Here is a 20,430-nt window from a genome sequence, read left to right as displayed (position 1 = left end):
CTCATTGCAGCCTTGTCAGTATTTGTGGTGATGGGGATTCTGTGTGGCCAGGGCAAGAAGAGACAACGAAAATTATATTTGACTGCATGCACAAAAACACATGGTGAAGTGTAATATCGGGCTCCAGCAGCTACAATAATGCAACGTTTCCAACCATTAAAACGTATTGGATTTTAAGATGTTAATGCAGTATACAGTAGCACCATTGTATTTGTATGAGCACCTTTAAAGAGAATATTGTGCTATTTTATCCACCACAATCTCCCTTTATGTGTCCTTCTCAGTACACCTCACCCTCCATTTTGTTTTCCTATATTACTTGTTTGCTTTTTTCACTAGATGCAGGGTCAGTTTTAGATAAGTTGGGGCCCTGGGAAGACTCAAAATCAGGACCCTCTTGACTGTAATACTGCAGATGCTTTGACACAACCCACTTCATAGGGTACAGATTATTCCTTGCAAGATGTTTTTTTAGGTTTAAATTTGAGTAAAATTTGGAATGCTACACTAGGAGTGTTTTTGTATTCTAAAATACAAGGAGAAGAGAACAGAAGAGTGATTTGAGGAAAAACAGAAGTGGCTGATAGTTGGCATAGGAATGGATATACAGTGACACAGGAATAATCAAAAAGCATGTTATAACTTCTAATAATATAGAGCTCAAATGATTACAGCAAATGCAGATCAGTCTTTTCATGAAACATGCTTGTGTCCTAATTATAAGATCTTTGAAACGTAATGTATGCTCTAAGGAAAGCCTCCAAATATTTTGCAACAGGGGCAAAGATGGAGTTCATACCAGACACAATTGAATGTCCCTGGAGAACTTTAGGAAGAATATACAAAAGAGAGTTCATTTGTGATTTTGGTTGTCAGTATGTTGCTAATTTCCCATCAATAATACCTGTCTCCAGGTCACCATTCAACATCAGCATTATCTGCCTCTAAATAAAAAAAAAAAAAAAAAAAAAAAAAACGATCAGTAGCTAACTTTTAGCATGTAGAGGTATCCAACAGAAGAGAATAACTGTGTTGTGTATAAAGTAATCGGTCCAAGATTAACCCTCCCTTGATGGCAGATTTCCAAATTAGGCCCTCATTCTTGGGTTAAGGTTTGTTGTTTTTCCTCAGTGAGATTCCTTTCAAATCCCTGTATTTGTCCTAGTCAGAATTTTTTCTCGAATGCATCCATATCTCACCTCCAATAAAAACTTTTCAATCGCTGAATGAGTTGGAGGGTTAAAAAAACAAAAAAATGTTGAATTTAGGCCATTGTGATTTGGACAATCATCCGCCCTCTGTTTTGTTTCTTATTTTGGCATTATAGCAAAATTATAAATTAAGATGTATGTCTGAAATCCTCTGTAATTCAATATCTAGATGTTCATAACTAGAGAAACTGACGGTTGTGGAGGTGTCATCGCTTCTTCCCATTGTAGAGGTTAAAATTCCTTCTTTTGCTTTCTGTCACCACACCTGAACATTTCTTGTTTTCTTTTGCAGAACCCTCCATTGAAGCTTTACCTGTGGCCGATTCCAAAAATCTTTTGAGGTTTCATCACCAGTCATTTGTGGCACTGTCTTATGTCTCCTTCGGCACACATGACCCATCAAATCACCATAAGAGGATTGATTCTGAAATAGTTGCTGCACCTATAGCCCGTCGGATAATCAACGGCATCGTGTTGAAATATCGCCTTTTAGTGACTTCTATATTACTACGGTGATTCTTCAATATATCATATCATTTTGTTTAATTCTCAGTTGAAATCTACACTTCTTTATTAGTAATGGGGATAGAGTTTATGGATATGTTTGAACTAATTCAGTTCTTTATCATTTCCTCTAGTTGCAGAAGTTGGGGTGGCCCTACACTGTCTTGTTCCTTAATAGGGTCAGAGTTGATTGGCATTGGGAAGTGTAGCTGATGTGGTAAAGCTAATGTAGCTCCCCACCAGGTTCACTGTGTAGAGGTCCGGGATACAGTTGATTTGGCGCAGTGGTAGAAATTCAGACTGAGAGGTCATTGGTTCAATACTGGGTGCCCTTTGTGTAATTCAATCTTTGGGTCATGTGATACTGTTCAGCAATGATAGACACTAGAGAGTTTAGCCTGTGTATTTACAATTATTACACTACCCATATAGTCTGCTGTGTTAAATGAGTATGGTTATGATGTGATTCAGGTGTCCGTTTATGAAGCAGTGAAATCTATTCACTGCTTCGTTCTCCGGCATTCACAGTGAAGATCTTTCTCCTCTGTGTGCCAGTTTATGAAGCTTTGTAGATCGCTTCACCTTCGGAGGAGTGAAGAGATCTACAAATGCTTTCAACAGTGGAGAACGACCCCTGATACTGGAATCTCGTGAGACTTTACGAGATTACAGTACCCGAAATACAGAGATGTCAGTTTATTAAGCGGTGATAAATTATCACCGCTCAATACACGGACGATTAATGTTAATAAAATAATGAGTCCCCCTACATTATATACATATGTATACACACACACACACACATTATATATACATGTATATACACACACATTATATATATATACATATACACATTATATGTATATATATGTATACACATAAATATGACAGGGGGACATGCTAACAGTGTTGGGGGGTCTGAACGAGGCATAAGGAAGTTAAAAATCTTCCTCCTTCCCCCTCAGATCCCCCCAGATTTCCTCTTCACTCCCCGATTCACCACCTCTGAGCTGGTGAACCTGGGAGTGTGAATTTTGACTAAACTGGCCCTTACTGTGTCATTCAATGAGGATTCTCTGTGTGTAGAGATAATCGTCGGGAGAACAAGTTCAAACATGTTCTCCCCCGATTATCACTGTTTCATAAACTGTTTATGGACTGTGATCAGCGGTGATCCTCGGGATCACCGCTGATCACTGCTTCATAAACGGACACCTCAGTGAGATGGGGTGCTTTTTATATTTTGTAAAAGGTTCACCTTTAGATCTGCTTCTTCTTTTTGGAGGCTCTAGTTTTGATTGAATGTAGGCTGTATTTTTTTTTTTTTTTACTGATCATAGTTGCAGTTCCTCATCAGGTCCACATAATGCTGTCTGATTGGTTCATCTGTATTGATGTGGTCTGTGATTCATTATGGGAGTATTTAAACATGCGTTAGTATTCTGTGTTTGTACTTGACTGGCTTGATAAAAAGGCTAGTGTGGACATGTAACATTACCATTTTTTCATCTTTTGCTGCAAAATGTTCTGGTTGACCCTGTGGATGCTGATGGGTTGGTGAGTACTTTATTGGGACTGTTTGGTGTGTACTGTGCAATTCAGTGGATTGGTCACCCACGCCTTTCCTCTAAATTATGTCAAGGCTGGGACTCTACAGGCACCATTGTGAAAAAGATCACGCTGCCTGATGATGCCTGTTACATTGCCAGGTGATAGAATGCTGGGCTTTCCAGCACCCAGCATCCACTTTTACTGCATACAGCAGCTCCCTCTGTCTGACTTGCAATCAGAAAGGCTGTTTTGCAGGGCCTTTTTATTGCAGGGGCTAGTCTATGGCAATCAGGGGTCATAGTTTGGGAGCCACTGCTATTAATGAAAGGACACATAAAAAAGGGAGTATTAATTTGGTAAAAAGTGGGAAGAAACATATATAAGAGTTTTATTAATTTTTGTTCATGTACTTTTAATGGGTTTATTGTAACTGGCACAGTTTTTTACATCATGTTTTACAATAAGGGAATCTGATGTACTGTATATTAAGCCCTGTTTTTTATTTACAGACTTGTCACATTATATACACGCAAGCATATATGTAATATGTACCACATACACAAACATGCATATAGTTCTGCACTGTACACACAAACATACACAAAATCTGCACATCACACAGAAACATGCACACCATCTGCACATTACACACAAACACACGCACCAGGGTGGATTTACTAAAGCAAATAGATTGTACACTTTACAAGTGCATTTGCTCCACAGCTTAGTAAATGAGAGGAACTTCTGCTGACTTCCATCATCCAATCATGTGCAAGGAAAATAATGCTGTTTTTTTTTTCCGTGCATGTGATTGGGTATTCTTTGCAAAGTGAAGCTTCATCTCGTTTACTAAGCTCTGGAGAAACTGCACTTGCAGTCTACTTACCTTTAGTAAACCATATGCATATTACACACAAGCATACATATATCACTGCCTTAATGTTAGCAATATGTTTTACCTGTCAGACGATTTGTCATTTTCTACAGCTAATATTTTGATCTGAGCAGCCTCTTCCAGACTGCCCAGGCAGGTGCATTATTAGCTCTACAGCTTGGTTAAAAACACACTTATAGCCAGTGCCTGGACAGTAAAAGAGCAGCAGAGTAGTGGTTAGGTCATCCTTCTGCTCTCCATTTCTGTAAGCATATTCACTTTGTGATTGTAAGCACAGTGCAAAGAAATTACTACCTAACTACCTCAGAGTGCTGCCCCACTCTCTCTCAGTCTGGGTCCTGCTATATTTGAGAATATGGGAGGCTAATTCAAGACAATTGCATATATTTCTAGTTCAATATTAAAATAGATGTAATGATTTTAATAATACTTAATAAACAATAATAATAATAACAATAATAAAAACAATTAAAACTGAGTCACATGGCATTTACCCACCTGCAGTTCAGCCTTAAGGGTTAGAAAATTATTTAAATGTTGCTTGATAAGCTGCAATATTCAGGATTAGTTATGGCTAGGTTTTACTGATTACTGATCATCGTTTGCGACTAAAGCATACAAAAAATCCAAAAGACTGGTTGTACTGATCGAGGCAACCAGCCTGCCCATAGATGGATCGAATCTCAGATGGTCCCTGCTGAACCGGCTGAGATTCAATCCATCTATGGCTGGCTTTACCTCCATTACATAGGATGTGGTGTTTAGAAGTTCACAGAACACACCAGGGAAAGCTGATAACATTGTTTTAGCTTTCAGGTCAGTAACTTCAAACAGGAAGTTACAAGGACACTAGATTGATGACATGTATTTTTATATACTTTCAGAAAATGTACTAAAAAAATAAAAACAATGCAACCATCACATTGAAAGCCTTGTACACACAGGCTGAAGATAAGCCAAAATTGGTCAGTTTAGCAAGAACCAGCTGACTTTCGGCCCATGTGTGCAGCTGTCTTTTATAGGGCATGCTGAAAAACCAGCATCCGATCAGCATGCTGTCTGTTCGAATGGGCATGCTGATAAACCAGCATTCGATTAGTGCTGGCAGCCAATGGCAGCCACTTTTGATCAGTGTGTTCTGTCAGGGGAGGGGGTAGTTCCCTTGTCAGAATGCAAATTACACAACAGGGAAGATCACACTAACATCGCTTGTGTTAATACTTCTGGTGTGTGCACACCTTAAGTCTGGTCATACATTATGCAATTTATGCAGAAAATTGCTTGATTCCCCCATCATCACAGTTAGTGTTGATGGGGAAATCCCTCCTGCAGTGATAATTGTATTCTGATAGAAGGGAAACCTCCTGCTATCAGAATACAATGATCACTGCTGCCGGCTATAGCCAGAGGTAGTGATCGAGCAAAAGAAAAAAAAAAAACCCAACAGGCTGGTTGTACAACCATCCTATCCATAGATGGATTGAAATTCAGTTGTTTCCTGAAGAACTGACCGAATTTCGATCCCTCAATGGCCGGCTTAAGGGCTGGTAAGCTACAATATATTCCGTTTTTGTTCTCAGGTTTAGATATCCTGTAAGGATAGGGTTACATTTAGGGCCAGATTTACAAATAGGAATGCTAGACATTTGCCTAGATAGCTGACTTCACCAATCAGGCACCTTTGTAAAAAGCTCAAAACTACTTATGCCCTGTACACACGGTCGGACATTGATCGGACATTCCGACAACAAAATCCATCAGATTTTTTCCGGGATGTTGGCTCAAACTTGTCTTGCATATACACGGTCGCACAAAGTTGTCGTAAAATCAGATCGTTCTGAACGCGGTGACGTAAAACGCGTACTTTGGGACTATAAACGTGTCAGTAGCCAATATCTTTCGTCTCTTAATTTATTCTGAGCATGCGTGGCACTTTGTGCGTTGGATTTGTGTACACACGATCGGAATTTAACCGATCGGATTTTGTTGTCGGAAAATTTTATAGCCTGCTAAACTTTGTGTGTCGGAAATTCCGACAGAAAAAGTCAGACGGAGCCCACATACGATCGGAATTTCCGACAACACATTCCGATCGCACTTTTTCCGTCAGAAAATCCGACCGTGTGTACAGGGCATTAGCCATCGATTTCTAAAATATAATACTTTTGCAGCCACATCTGCCCTGCCTCATCTCAAGCTGTGTAAATTTGTAGATTTATTCTAAAGATGCAATAATGAATCTCACTTATCTTTACATAACTCTCAACATATTCAACCTAAATATTTCAGTTTTGGCATCTTTTGACAACCTAGTAACTTAGAATAACACATCTTGTAAAGTTAGCACCTCTGTCACCTAGGAAACAAAATTTGTTTTTGGGCCTCTTCATATTCATTTTCGATATATGTTACATCATCATTCAGATTTGGATGAATAATAAGAAACACGTACCTACATTCAGTCCATAATCAGTTCAGGGACTAGCAAATTTAACAGATCCCTTTATGTTTGTGTGGCTTTATTTAATAGGGAGTTTTACTAGTCAAATAGCACAGACATTGTTTGAATTAAAATATTTTTGAGTAACTGTGGTCAGCCTATGGCACTGTCCTTTGGTGGGTATCATGATAAGTGTGACACATTGATAAGCATGATCTCATTGGAGTGAACAAACATTATTTCAGTTACCTGGAATTGTCTTTTATGTTATAGAGCCATTTTTATTTAACAGTAAAAGAAGATTATCTTATTTGCAAAAAAAAATTACATGGTATTCAAAGATATTGATCTTCTCCAAGATCCATTGGGTGTGTATATATGTATGCATATATAGTGAATAATATTGATCTTCTAGTATAAATGTTCTGGATTACTTTATGGTTCCTATTAAAGATCACACGAGATAGCTGAGAGTATATGGCTCATTTTCATGACTGATCTCTCTTTTCACTGTGCTCTTCAGTGTTTTGTCTGTTTTTTTAGATAGATTTTCCAATAATTTGAGATAATGTAATGTTTCAGAACTGCTTTTAAGGCTCAGTTATATTTAGAAATCATGACACCATGAACCCTTAATGATTACAAGTCAAAGTACTTTAATTGGCTTTATAGGTCATACATATGGTTTCATTGATATTTCATGATTCAACAGAAGCTGTATTGTGGGTCCTTCAGCAAAAAAACTGCAGACATGATTCAGTGACTTGACATGGCATGTCAAGACTCATAGCAATCCACCAGAAAAAAAACTTGCAGCTTAGTGCACTGCAGTCAAATGAAAGCTGACTAATGAAATTAATTATTCTCTTTTATCCCATATAGTGCACCTTGTAGACCCTATGGGGTTGAGTTACCAAAACTGTAGAGTGCAAAATCTGGTGCAGCTGTCCATGGTAGCCAATCAGTTCCTAAGTTCAGCTTGTATTTTATTAGAGCTCCTGAAGAAGTGCGTCAGTTGTGAAACATGTTGAGCTGGATCTAGAGCTGAACTTACCCATCTCAGACTGTGGCCTTCCACGACAATTGTTTATTTTGAGGCAAATAAGTGCATGTCTACCAAGAGGGATAGTCAGTTGGCCCAGATATCTTGGCTTAGGTATTATACCAGCGACTTTGTATGTTGTTTATCACACAAATCTATTTTAAATATTGTCTTTTTAAAGTTTATGTTGAATAAAGCTTATCGATTTTTAAACAATTTATAATTATGGTGCCTATAAAGTCCGTCTTCTCTGTTAAACCAGTTGTCTTCAATATTAGGACATGGCCACGGTTTACTAATTGATGTCCGTAGTACCTCCCAATTAGGCTTTGACAGAACTCCCGAAAGCTGAAGGTTTCTATGCAGAGCTGCACCAGTTTTTGCACGCTCCCGTTTTAGAAAATCCACCCTATGTGTCACCCTATGTGTTGTAATATTTAAGCAATGAGCCCTACATCATATATTTCCAGATAATCTACTGACCATGTTCATAAGTGTGTATCCCACATTCAAAGATGAGGCAAATGACCTTGTTTGCTATGTCACTCCAAACCTCTTGTAAGTAGACTGACTGGGAAGGTTCTGGTAGAAGAATGTTAATGTAGGAAGAATACAAATCGATGTTCCGTGCTTGCTTACTACAACGATTCTTGGAACTAGATCTACTTTAATCGCAAGATTTTACCTAGAATTTCTTTAAAATGTACATTCCAAGAATGTATAGATAAAATAATCCAGCATGCCACAAAATACACACGGCTTACCCTAATGGGATACTGATATATAAAGGGAAATTAAGTGGTTGTAAACATCTTTCTTTCAGTGAGTTACAAAAAATATAGCTGTATATTTAAAAGCACACAGATTTAAACCTTTTTTGCTTATAAGTGCTAAGATTGCATGCTCTCCTCTTTTACACAGTGTCTACTAGCCATACAGTTCTGAAATGTATCTGCGAGTAATTACCATTATCTCATTAGTAAACCTATATAAGCAAACATACAAAAAAAGACTAAATATACAATAGATGTTTGCCCATTAACATTTATGTGCATAACATGTCTTTTGAGTGAACTGAAATTAAAGAAAATCCTAAATTGCCTAAATTATGTTAAATACATAGGCATGTATAGAACACAGTTATTTCTACAGTGCTAAGCAAAAACAAATCCAGAGATTGATTGTTTTGAACTACAAAAGGCTCCAAATTCCAGCAGTGTACAGATTATTGGATAGACATCATATGCATATTTCAGTTTCACACAATGTTTCCTTTGGGAATAAAAATAAATTTAAAGAATGCTGAGTACACAGTGTCCCCTGCAGTATAAAGCTTTCTGATCTTTACAATGCATTGTTTTGTTTTAAAGAGAAAAGGGGTTACAGCCATGATTATTTACTTTCCAAAATATATATTCTATACCAGTGGTCTCCAAACTGCGGCCCAGGGGCAAAATGTGACCCTTTGCTTGCTTTTACCTGGCCCTTAGTTCACTGTTTTCATCCTCTGATACCAACAATGGGGCATAACTCCCCCCACTGACACCAATGAAGCGGCAGAATTCCTCCCAATGACACCAACGATGGGGCACAATTCTTCCCAATGAAACCAAAGATGGGGCACAATTCCTCCCAATGACACCAACAATGGGGCCCAATAAAACCAATGATGGGGCAGAGTTCCTCACACTGACACCAACGATAAGAATGTACAAAAGGTAGGAAGGGGCAAATTTTGCCAGTTACTAACTGCAGTTGTTTTTTTTTTTTCATGACAGATTTTTTTAATGTCAATTTAATAGACAAACATAAATGTATATTTTGCTGAAAATGAGATATATGATTCTCTCTGTTTTCCCTATTAGGTCTTGTTTGGTGCATGAATATTTCTTTAATTGCTGTGAAAGATCAAAGTTTGGGGATGCAATCTCCTAGAATTCCTGGCAGAAAACGAGGGAGGCCCCCACTCCACTCCAGTCCTCTGAAAATGACAGTCCATAATATCTATTCTGGCTCAGCTGGATCCATCCCACCTGTTAAAATTCCAAAGAAGAGAGGAAGGAAACCTGGTTTTAAGGTACAAACCATCTCTAAAATGAAATGTCATTTTTTATAGTGATTAACTTTGCGATATCTGAAAAGGAATAAAATCTGAAGCAGCTGTTGTATAGTGATCAAGCAGGTATGCTTTTATAGGCTGACCATTATTCAAACAAAATGTATGTGTAATGCAATGATAACAGTCTGAGTGGGTTTTGTACTAAAACACTGTGTTGTAACTGCAAACAGTAGCCTTGCTTGGTTGGTGATACAAGGGCATCATTGTTATGAGGCAGGCAAGCAGGACTTCTAGCAAGGCAAACAATATCCTTGCAATAGATAGTAGAAAGTAAAACAGGCACTTTTTATGTAACCTGTGTGCTACCATAGAATAAATATTTTAAAGGGATTGTAAAGTCAGAAGGTTTTTTATCTTAATGCATTCTATGCATTAAGATAAAAACCTTCTGTGTGCAGCAACATCCCTCAGTCCCCCTAAAACTTACGTGAGGTCCCTGCAATGTCCACGTGTGTCTCAGCCATCCGAGATTCTCTCTCCTGATTGGCTGAGACACAGCAGCGGCGCCATTGGCTCCCACTGCTGTCAAAGTCAGCTAGCCAATCAGGAGAGAGAGGGGGCAGGCCGGGTCGGGGCTCCATGTCTGAACGGACACAGGGAGCTGTGAGTCAGATTGGGTGCCACCATAGCAAGCTGCTTGCTGTGGGGGCACATAACAGGAGGGAGGGGCCAAGATTACACAAGAGAGACCCGAGTAGAGGAGGATCTGGGCTGCTCTGTGCAAATCTACTACAACAGAGCAGGTAAGTATAACATGCTTGTTATTTTTATAGGAAAAAATATGAGACTTTACAATCACTTTAACATGTGTACTGGAACTAACGAATGTTCTAAATGAAATGTGTAATGGTTTTGTACATATGTCTTTTATGTATTATGGTCAAGGGTGAAAAATATATTTTTTTAGCCAGGTAAATATGAAATAATTTATATTTATATTTTGTGTTCTCCCTTTGAGCGACCAGTTGAAGATTGTGGCTCCCTTTGCTTTTTATGAAGCTCTGTTGATCAAGCTTCATTTTACAGACAAGTGGATGAGTGATATATCCTTTATTGGACTTCACTGTATGAAGTTTATATCAGACAAAGTGAAACAAATGACAGGCAGCTAGTGCTGTCCCTGGTGTCCCAGTTCTTTTTCTAACCCCAGTGCTTTGGGAATCCATTGTCATTTATTAAATGTTGACATGCAAAAACAGAGATTGTATACATATTAACAATGCATAACACAGTTTGGCAACCTATAAACCTTAGCAAAAAAAAAAAAAAGTACAGAAGTTCCCCTTTAAGCCTTTCAGTGATGGCTTTATTTAATAATCATCCTTTCAGGGGTAGCAGGTAGTCAGTGTTTTCCTTCACCCTTCCATGTACTTTGCAATAAAAAGTACAGGCATTGAGTGATAGTTTCTCCTCTTTTTGTCTTCATCAAACGCGTGTATGATGAGAGTTGTGGACAAAAGGGGACATAATGATTTAATGCATTTATTTACTGATCCTGATCATTAGAGAAGGGGCGCTGGCAGCACCTGAGCTGGGAACGAAAAAACACTGATGACATGGTCATTGATTCCCCTGCTATTCTGCAGGGAGTGATTATATCTGTTTGTAAGGCAATCCAATACTAGGTCAATACTGCATGTGATGTAGCAATGTTAGAGAGCCAAGGAGACCTCAATCATATCATTTGGCCTTAATTATACTAACTGTGTTCATAAAAAAGGCAAGCACACATACACACTATTCTTTAATTTTGGAACACTCAACCTACATTTTACTGCAGCTTCATGTTTGGAAATCTCATTTCTGCATAGGTACTCCATGAGGATTTATGGGTTACATAGAAAATTATTCAGATTAGGACATACATCTGTATGGTAAACTTGTACATCTGTACAGATGGCATGATTATATGAACAAACATTTTTTGCAATAAACCATATATTTATGCTCAACTTATATTTTGTACCCACCACTGGAAACAAAAGACAGAAGTACATTAAACAGCACGTGAGAAGCTAGCCAAAGTAGTTTAACTTATGCAGTGACAAGCTCAAAACAGTGGGGGTTATTTACTAAAGGCAACTCCACTTTGCACTACAAGTGCAAACTACAAGTGCAAAGTGCACTTTAAATTGCACTGAAAGTGCACTTGGAAGTGCAGTCGCTGTAGATCCGAGGGAGACATGCAAGGAAAATAAAAAACAGCATTTTAGCTTGCTCATGATTGGATGATAAAATCAGCAGAGCTTCCCCTCATTTCAGATCTACCCCTCAGATTTACAGCGACCGCACGTCCAAGTGCACTTTCAGTGCAATTTCAAGTGCACTTTGCACTTGTAGTTTGCACTTGCAGTGCAAAGTGGATTTGCCTTTCGTAAATAACCCCCAGTGTCATAGATAAAAAAAAAACACAAGCATATTTGTAGAATAGAAAGCATGAACTGCAAATTGGTCCTTAATAGGGATGCTATGAAATAGCCTAATTCTATACTATGTTTCTGCAAAGTTATTAACCAGTGGCTCCAAGTATCATTTTTAACTGGCTAAGGGACAATCCTTGGTGAGGTATAAAACCTACTATAAAACCTACTGAACAGTAATGCCGCGTATACACGACCGGACTTTACGGCATACTTGGTTCGGCGGACCGGAGCCCGTCGGACAATTCGATCGTGTGTGGGCTCCAGCGGACTTTTTTCCCCCAAAAGTTCGACGGACCTAGAAATGAAACATGTTTCAAATCTTTCTGACGGACTCAAGTCCGGTCGAAAAGTCCGCTCGTCTGTATGCTAGTCTGACGGACAAAAACCAACGCTAGGGCAGCTATTGGCTACTGGCTATGAACTTCCTTGTTTTAGTCCAGTCGTACGTCATCACGTATGAATCCGTCGGACTTTGGTTGATCGTGTGTAGGCAAGTCCGTTCATTCGGAAAGTCCGTCGTAAAGTCTGTCGAAAAGTCCGCAGGACAAAGTCTGCCTTAAAGTCCGCTCGTGTGTACGCGGCATTACAGTTTTTTTTTTTACATCTACCATGAAAATGAATACCTGAAGGATTTGAACTTCAGGTTGGCCCCTTTTGCAGTTTTAGCTATGTAAAACATTAAAAATAAGTGCCTATACTGTTTAACTAGTTAAGGACCGGAAGGATTTGCCCACTTAATGACCAGGCCATTTTTTGTGATACGGCACTGGGTCGATTTAACTGACAATTGTGTGGTCGTGCGACGCTGTACCCAAACAAAATTGATGCCCTTTTTTCCCACAAATAGAGCTTTCTTTTGGTGGTATTTGATCACTTCTGTGGTTTTTATTTTTTTGCTCTATAAACAAAAAAAGAGCGACAATTTTGAAAAAAAAACAATATTATTTATTTTTTGCTATAATAAATATCCCCCATAAAAATGTAAAAAAACAAATGTCTTCATCAGTTTAGGCCGATATATATTCTACATATTTTGGTAAAAAAATTGCAATAGGCGTATGTTGATTGGTTTGCGCAATAGTTATCACATCTACAAACTATGTGATAGATTTAGGGACATTTTTTTTTTTAATTGTTTTTACTAGTAATGGCGGCGATCTGCAATTTTTACCGGGACCGCGACATTGTGGCAGACAAATCTGACCCAAAATGACACTTTTTGGGGCCAGTGACATTATTACATTGATCAGTGCTATAAAAATGCACTGATCAATGTAAAAATGACACTGGCAAAAAAAGGGTTAACACTAGGTGGCGATCAAGGGGTTAACTGTGTTCCCTAGGTGTGTTCTTCTAACTGTAGGGGAGATGGGCTGCCTAGGACATGACAGAGATCACTGTTCCCGATAACTGGAAACAGTAGATCTGTGTCATGTCATCTGTCAAAATGGGGATCCGCCTTGTTTACAAAGGCAGATCCCCATTCTGCCTCTGTACTAGGCGATCGCGGGCCGCTGGCAGACATCGAGCCCGCCTGACCGTCCCCGTGGGCACGCTCCCGCAGCGGACGCCGATTCGCCTAGGAGAGCCAACCTGCTGCAGTATAACTGCGGTGGCTGGTCTTAAAGTGGTTAAAATCCAGTAATATACTGTCTCACCCTGCTCTGCACGTGCTCAGTTGCTCTGAATTTTTAGGCATTTTTGGCACTGCTGAGTTTGTAGGGGCCGATCTTCTGACAGCCAATTAAACCCTCCTATCCTTTACAGCCAAGGAAGCTGTTTCTGTTTGATCTGCAACTGCCATGGTGCTGCACATGTGATCAGCTATAACAGCAGCCATTTGTTGGTTTGACAGTTTGGTTGAGGACACAATCAAATGTGACAGTTTGCCTTTCCAGCATTCCAGGAATGTAACTGTCTTTTGAAACCGGTAAATTGATGGGTTTAGTTCCGCTTTATGATTTACTGCTGGGGCGTTGGGCTTCAGCAAAATGGCAGCCTCCAGCAAGAAGAATCAGGAGCAATACTGGAGGCAACTTACAGCACACACTCATTTTGGTAGCAAAATTATTAATGTGGAATTTATGTTCCTTGCTAAAGAACATTATTTTTTTAGGTTGGTATGGGTAAAGTTCCACTTTAACTTACTGGAGGCCATTTTGGGCTGCTATGCATGGCGTTAAACATTAAATTAGACTGGATACTAGGTATCTGTGATGATGCAGGCTTTTACCAGGGGAGAAATCATAGTTTATGGAAGCAGAGAACCAGCCTTGTTTTTTTCCATTAAGATGAACAATAAAAAGATTTACCAAAATGTTATCAGAGTGTTCAATCATTAATACAAAAATATTGTATTTTAATAACTGTATCCAATTAAAACATGTAATGATTATATTCAGTAAGCAATCATTTTTAAGGCAGTCTCTTTTTGTACATTTATCCAGATTTACATGTCAACCAAGCTTTCCAGCAAAATTCAGTGACAGCGGTTGGGACAAACTATAAAGCCGCGTACACACAGGTGGACTTTTTCGACCGGACTGGTCCGACGGACTTTCCGACGGACTTTCAACGGACTTTCAACGGACTTTTGACGGACTTCCGACTGACTTTTTAACGAACGGACTTGCCTACACACGATCGCACCAAAGTCCGACGGATTCGTACGTGATGACGTACACCGGACTAAAATAAGGAAGTTGATAGCCAGTGGCCAATAGCTGCCCTAGCGTGGGTTTTTGTCCGTCGGACTAGCATACAGACGAGCGGATTTCTGGGTCCGGCGGAGTTACAACGTAAAGATTTGAAGCACGTTCCAAATCTAAAGTCCGTCAGACTTTCGACAGAAAAAGTCCACTGAAGGTCCGATGAAGCCCACACACGATCGGATTGTCCGCCAGACCCGGTCCATCGGACCAGTCCGATAGAAAAGTCCGCTCGTGTGTACACTGCATTACAGTGCATGAGCAGTTGAAATATATTTATCTCTGACACACTATACCCTTACATATATTTTTTTTTTGGTCCCTTTTGATGGACAGCCTGATCTGTATACAAACGTGGAACATTGACTAGGGGGTCAAGACCGACTGTACACTGCTGGGGGGGTGCCTGAGCAGTTAAAACCACAGTTTTAGAAAATATATTTGAACTATTTAAATAAAAAAAATAATATTAGAAGCACCCTTGTAGTGTTTTAGTTTGTAGTATAAAAACAGAAAATAATTTGTAGTCTAAATTTATGCAATCAATATTATATATGTATATAGTATGTAAAGATGAAATATTATTAGCACAGGAAGTGTACTGTTTTCAAAAAGTTGGCTGACTTGTAGACTTGCTTTGTGTGGAAAAGTAAAGCACAGCCTTTGTGTACCACTACCAAACAAAATGCAGATACTTTATAAATAATTAACAAATATGACTTGCATGTTACAAATAGTTTTTTTTTCTTAACAATATAGAGGCTGTCATTATTGTCTTTCTGCTGAGAATGCTAGTTTCCTCGCTATCTCTTGCTTCAGTGTTTTGAATCACTGACAAAGAATACTCATGCAGATAAAGAGACAGTGTGAAGTTAGATTTTCTGTGTACTTGTTCTGTCAGTGATAAAGAAAGTACTGAAGCCACTGGGTCTGCATGACAGTTAGGGAAAAATAATTTTCAAAAGGAGAGGTCAGCAATAGCCATCCTACTTCCTCTGCAGAGTGCTTTTAAAATATTAAGCTTACCAGTATTTTTGTTGGTAAGCTTACGCACAACAAGATAATCTCTTTTACATGTTTTTTCTTAAAAAAAAATGAAAGTAATTCACATTCCCTTGTACATCCAACTCACTTTGTTGATTCTGGGGCGTTGTTCTAACAAATAATAATGTCCTCGTTTTTATATAAATGATACCTGTATTTGGACTCCAAATAGTAAAGTTTGTGTTGTGAAAGTGACCCCGACATTGTTACACACTGTGAAGAGGGTAAAACACATTCTTCCATTAATATAAATGCAGTCAAGCTCTGAATATAGTAAATTACCAATTTTGACATTGCCCTAAAGCTAACACACAGGCCTCTTTGTTTCTATTTTCATTTTATTTCCAAAGTTGTATCCATCAATTCCTGAACCCTACTGCGCAGGGATTCTTTTTAGTGTGCTCACTTGATTAATTTTCCAAATTGTTTCTGCTTTTTACAACACCCACTTTGACAATTCTTTCTGCTATCCATTTCTAAATGTCACAGATTATTCAAACTGTTTATTTGAACTCATCAGGATTAGTCAATCCATGAAGCTCTCAATGGCTCTATCACCATGGTTACAAAATTGAATTTGTAAAACCTACGCTGACTGTCTAAAGACTGAATCCCATTAATATTTTTCACTTGGATTCTGTGTGATGTATTTCCTGTGATTTCTTTTTTTCATCACACTTATTTGATCTAAGCAGCCACTACAAAGCATTGTACAGTACAGGATATCAATTGCTTGTTTTCCCTTGTGCCAGCTACCATGACACAAGATGTGTATAAAAACAGGATAAGAGATAAACTAATGTAAAAATAAATTATATAAGAGGATCGATTTTCCATATTTTTCGTCACCATGTCACAACTACTTCAGATAAGCCACTGGGTCCAAAATTAAAATCATTTGGGTGGTTATGGCTCTGGAGTCCCAATTTTGTTAAAGAAAACATTTATGTCATCACAAGTAATTTAAAAATGTATATACTGATATATATCTAGATGCAGGGCTCCGGATGCATGGATTTCAATGGTTTTTTTTTTAAGCACATGATTAGAGCCTGAGGCTCTAATTGACTTAAAAAAGGGTGGGCTTGGGGCGCAGAGCACCCCTCTTACTGTGTGTGTGTGTGTTCGTGTGTGTATATATATATATAATATATAGTGGGGAAAATAATTATTTGATCCCCTGCAGATTTTGTAAGTTTGTCCAATTACTTCTGGCAGCTCAACCATGAAGCTCTTTTTTTTTTTCAAGTATCGTTGAATTGTGCTCCTTAAAAACAACCACACTGTCTTTTTGGAGAGCAGCCTGTATTTCTCCTGAGGTTACCTGTGGAGTTTTCCTTGTATCCTGGGCAAATCTTCCGCCAGTTGTGGCTGCAATCTTTCTTGGTCTACCTGACCTTGGCTTGGTATCAAAAGAGCTCAGAATTTTTCACGTTCTAATAAGTAATTAAACAGTACTGATTGGTATATTCAAGGCTTTGGGTATCTTTTTATATCCTTTTCCATCTTTATAAAGTTCCATTACTTTGTTACGTAGGTCTTTTGACTGTTCTTTTCTACCTCCTCATGGCTCAGTGTCTAGCCTGCTTAAGGCATCCAAGTGAGAGCTAACAAACTCGTTGACTATTTATACACAGACACTAATTGTGATTTAAAAAGCCACAAATGTGGGAAATTAACCTTTAATAGCCATTTTAACCTATGTGTGCACCTTCTGTGTCTGTACAAAGGCCAAACATTCCAGGGTATGTAAACTTTTCATCAGGGCCATTTGAGTAATTTCTGTTATCATTATGATTTTAAAAGGAGCCAAAAAACTATGTGATAATAAATGGCTTCATGTGATCACTATCCTTGAATAAAACGGAAAATTTCTATCAAATACTTACCGTAATTTTCCTTTCCTGATGGACTCCATGGCAGCCTACGTGTGGGTTAATTCCGCCCCCTCATACCTCATAGGACCCCCTCCCATAAATCTTTTGCTCTGGCCAGAGGCCAGAGGCCGTGTTCCATAATTTAGCCTACTCCAGCCACTGGGAGGGAACTCCTGCTGCCATGAAGTCCATCAGGAAAGGAAAACTACAGTAAGTATTTGATAGAAATTTTCCGTTTTGCTGACAGACTCCATGGCAGCCTACGTGTGGGAAATAACTAGCCATACACACCTGGGTGGGCAAAGTGCTGGACAAAAGAAAAAAGGTTTAATTGGCACCATCAACAGACAAGATACGTAAATGAAAATTAACAGCAGAAAAAGAGCCTGGCTCTATGCAGTAGTGCGCCATGAACGTGTTAATTGAAGACCACGAGGCCGCTTTGCAAATCACTTCTGGAGCCACGTGACGTGAAGCCTCCCATGATGTAGACATGCTTCTGGTTGAGTGAGCGGTCACCGATTCTGGAGGCGCCAAGCCCTTAGCTTTGTAAGCCCACTGAATGGTCTGAACAATCCATGCTGCAATAGATCTGGAAGAGGCACGCAATCCCTTATTCTTTCCATGAAAAAGAACAAACAGGTAGTCGGACTGACGGAATGGAGCTGTAGCTTCTAGATACTGTCTCAGAGCTTTCCCGACATCTTGGGCAGTGGTCATCAACCCTGTCCTCAGGGCCCACTTACAGGCCAGGTTTTATGTATTACCTTGGGGAGATGCAGACTAGAATACTGCAATCACCGAGCAGAAATTATATCACCTGTGATGTATTTCAGTTATCTTGCAAACCTGGCCTATTAGTGGGCCCTGAGGACAGGGTTGATGACCACTGATCTAGGGGATGAACACTGGAATCTCCGGTTCAGCTAAACGTTGGAAGAGCAATTTCCTGATTATCATGAAAAACAGATGATACTTTGGGGTTTGAACCCAGCATAGGAATCAAAACTACCCTATCAGGAAAAAAGGTTAGAAATGGCTCCTTGCATCCCAGAGAGCCTTTTTCAGAGACCATCTTGGCCGATGTTATAGCCACCAGAAAGGCAACCTTTAGAGAAAGTTCCTTAATAGAGAACTGATCTGTGTGTTCCATCTCTCTTCCTGAGAAGAAATCCAGGACAAGGGGAAGAGCCTTATTGCTCCTCTGAAGAACTGCCGAATAAGAGGGTGTCTAGCCCAGGAAACGCCTGTGAAGGCAGAAATTGCAGAGACTTGAACCCCATTATAGGAAGCCCAGGACATCATGTATCTCTGGATGTGCAGGTGCAGATGGGCCGGGCATGGATGTAGAGTTGCCCCTTGCGATAGGAGATCTGGTTTGGAGGGCAGAGGAACTGGGTCTCGGAAGCTGAGTTGCATCTGCAGGGGAAACCATGGCCTGTTTGGCCAGTACTTTTGCCACTATCTCTACTTTTTCCATCCTGAGCCTTGACAGAAACCAGCGAATGATGGGAATCGGGGGAAAGGCATAGGCCCTGTGGAATCTCCATTGGTCTGTCAGAGCATCTACCCCAAAAGCCTGGGGACAACGAGACCTCGTGTAGTATCTCTCTAGTCTGAAGTTGCACGGGGAGGCAAACAAGTCTACTTCCAGAATGACTCCCAGGGACAGGACCCACTTGAAGACTTTGGGGTGGAGAGTCCACTTGTTGTTATCTAGAGAAACTCTTAACAGAAAAGCTGCCTGAACGTTCTTGACTCGGGGGAGATAGACAACTGTTAGGTTGGCCAGGTTCATCTGGGCCCAGATCATGATAGGCTCTACTTCCTTCAACAGGGAGAGACTGCGAGTACCTCCCTGTCTCTTGATATATGAGACTGCCGTTGTGTTGTCCAGTCTTAGGAGGACTGAGGCTCTTACCATTAAGTGGTGAAAGGCCTGTAGAGCGCAGAATGCTGCCTGGAGTTCCAGAACATTGGAGACTATCCTGTGAGAAGGAAAGCTCCATATGCCTTGGGCTACCTCTGTCAGGCAGAGAACGCCGCAGCCCTTGTTACATGCATCTGTTGTGATGGTGATCCAAGACACAGGTGCAATGGAGTGTCAGTTGAGGAGGTTTCTCCGCTGTAACCATCAAGGAAGGCTCTCACGCATGGACAAGGTTATTCGGATAGAGTGATCCCGGAGCCCTGCTGGAGGAAGCCCTTCTGGAAGAGCTGCATTTTCCACTGCGCCCATTTCACTGTGGGTGTTGTTGCTATCATGGTGCCGATGATTTTTAGCCACTGTGAGGCTCAGAGATGAGAGGAGGACATTGCAAACTGAACTCTGTCCCGGATCACTGGAATTTTTTCCAGGGGCAAGGAGATGGTGCTCTTGAGTGTATCGAATTGAGCCCAGAGGAATATCAAGGACTGCATAGAATCTAGGTGGCTCTTTTCCAGGTTCAGTAGCCAGCCAAATTCGAGTAGAGATGACCTGGGATCTGTAAATTAGCAACTGCTCCCTGTCCTGAGATAACAACAGCAGGTCGTCCAGATAATGATACAGATGGATATCTCTGGTCCTGATCAGTGCCACGACAGCCAACAAGAGTTTTGAAAACACATGAGGCG

At 39.9% G+C, this 20,430-nt stretch overlaps 1 protein-coding gene across 4 annotated transcripts in view; it reads left to right on the top strand.

Moving 5' to 3' along the window:
- Positions 1 to 20,430, top strand: part of SCML4 (Scm polycomb group protein like 4) — a 200,375-nt gene that overhangs the window by 86,792 nt on the left and 93,153 nt on the right. For 3 of the 4 annotated variants that reach the window (XM_073627031.1, XM_073627030.1, XM_073627033.1), the window contains exons 2-3: positions 1,504 to 1,723; positions 9,509 to 9,720. In XM_073627031.1, coding sequence (XP_073483132.1) covers positions 9,523 to 9,720 — 198 coding nt within the window. In that variant the 5' untranslated portion in view covers positions 1,504 to 1,723; positions 9,509 to 9,522. The remainder of the gene's footprint in view (positions 1 to 1,503; positions 1,724 to 9,508; positions 9,721 to 20,430) is intronic. The other variant, XM_073627032.1, reaches the window with a different exon arrangement.

This window comes from Aquarana catesbeiana, linkage group LG04 (genome assembly GCF_042186555.1).
Source record: "Aquarana catesbeiana isolate 2022-GZ linkage group LG04, ASM4218655v1, whole genome shotgun sequence".
Lineage (NCBI taxonomy): Eukaryota > Metazoa > Chordata > Amphibia > Anura > Ranidae > Aquarana > Aquarana catesbeiana.
The sequence above is the reverse complement of the archived record's forward strand: the minus strand, read 5'-3'. Positions and strand labels throughout refer to the sequence as shown.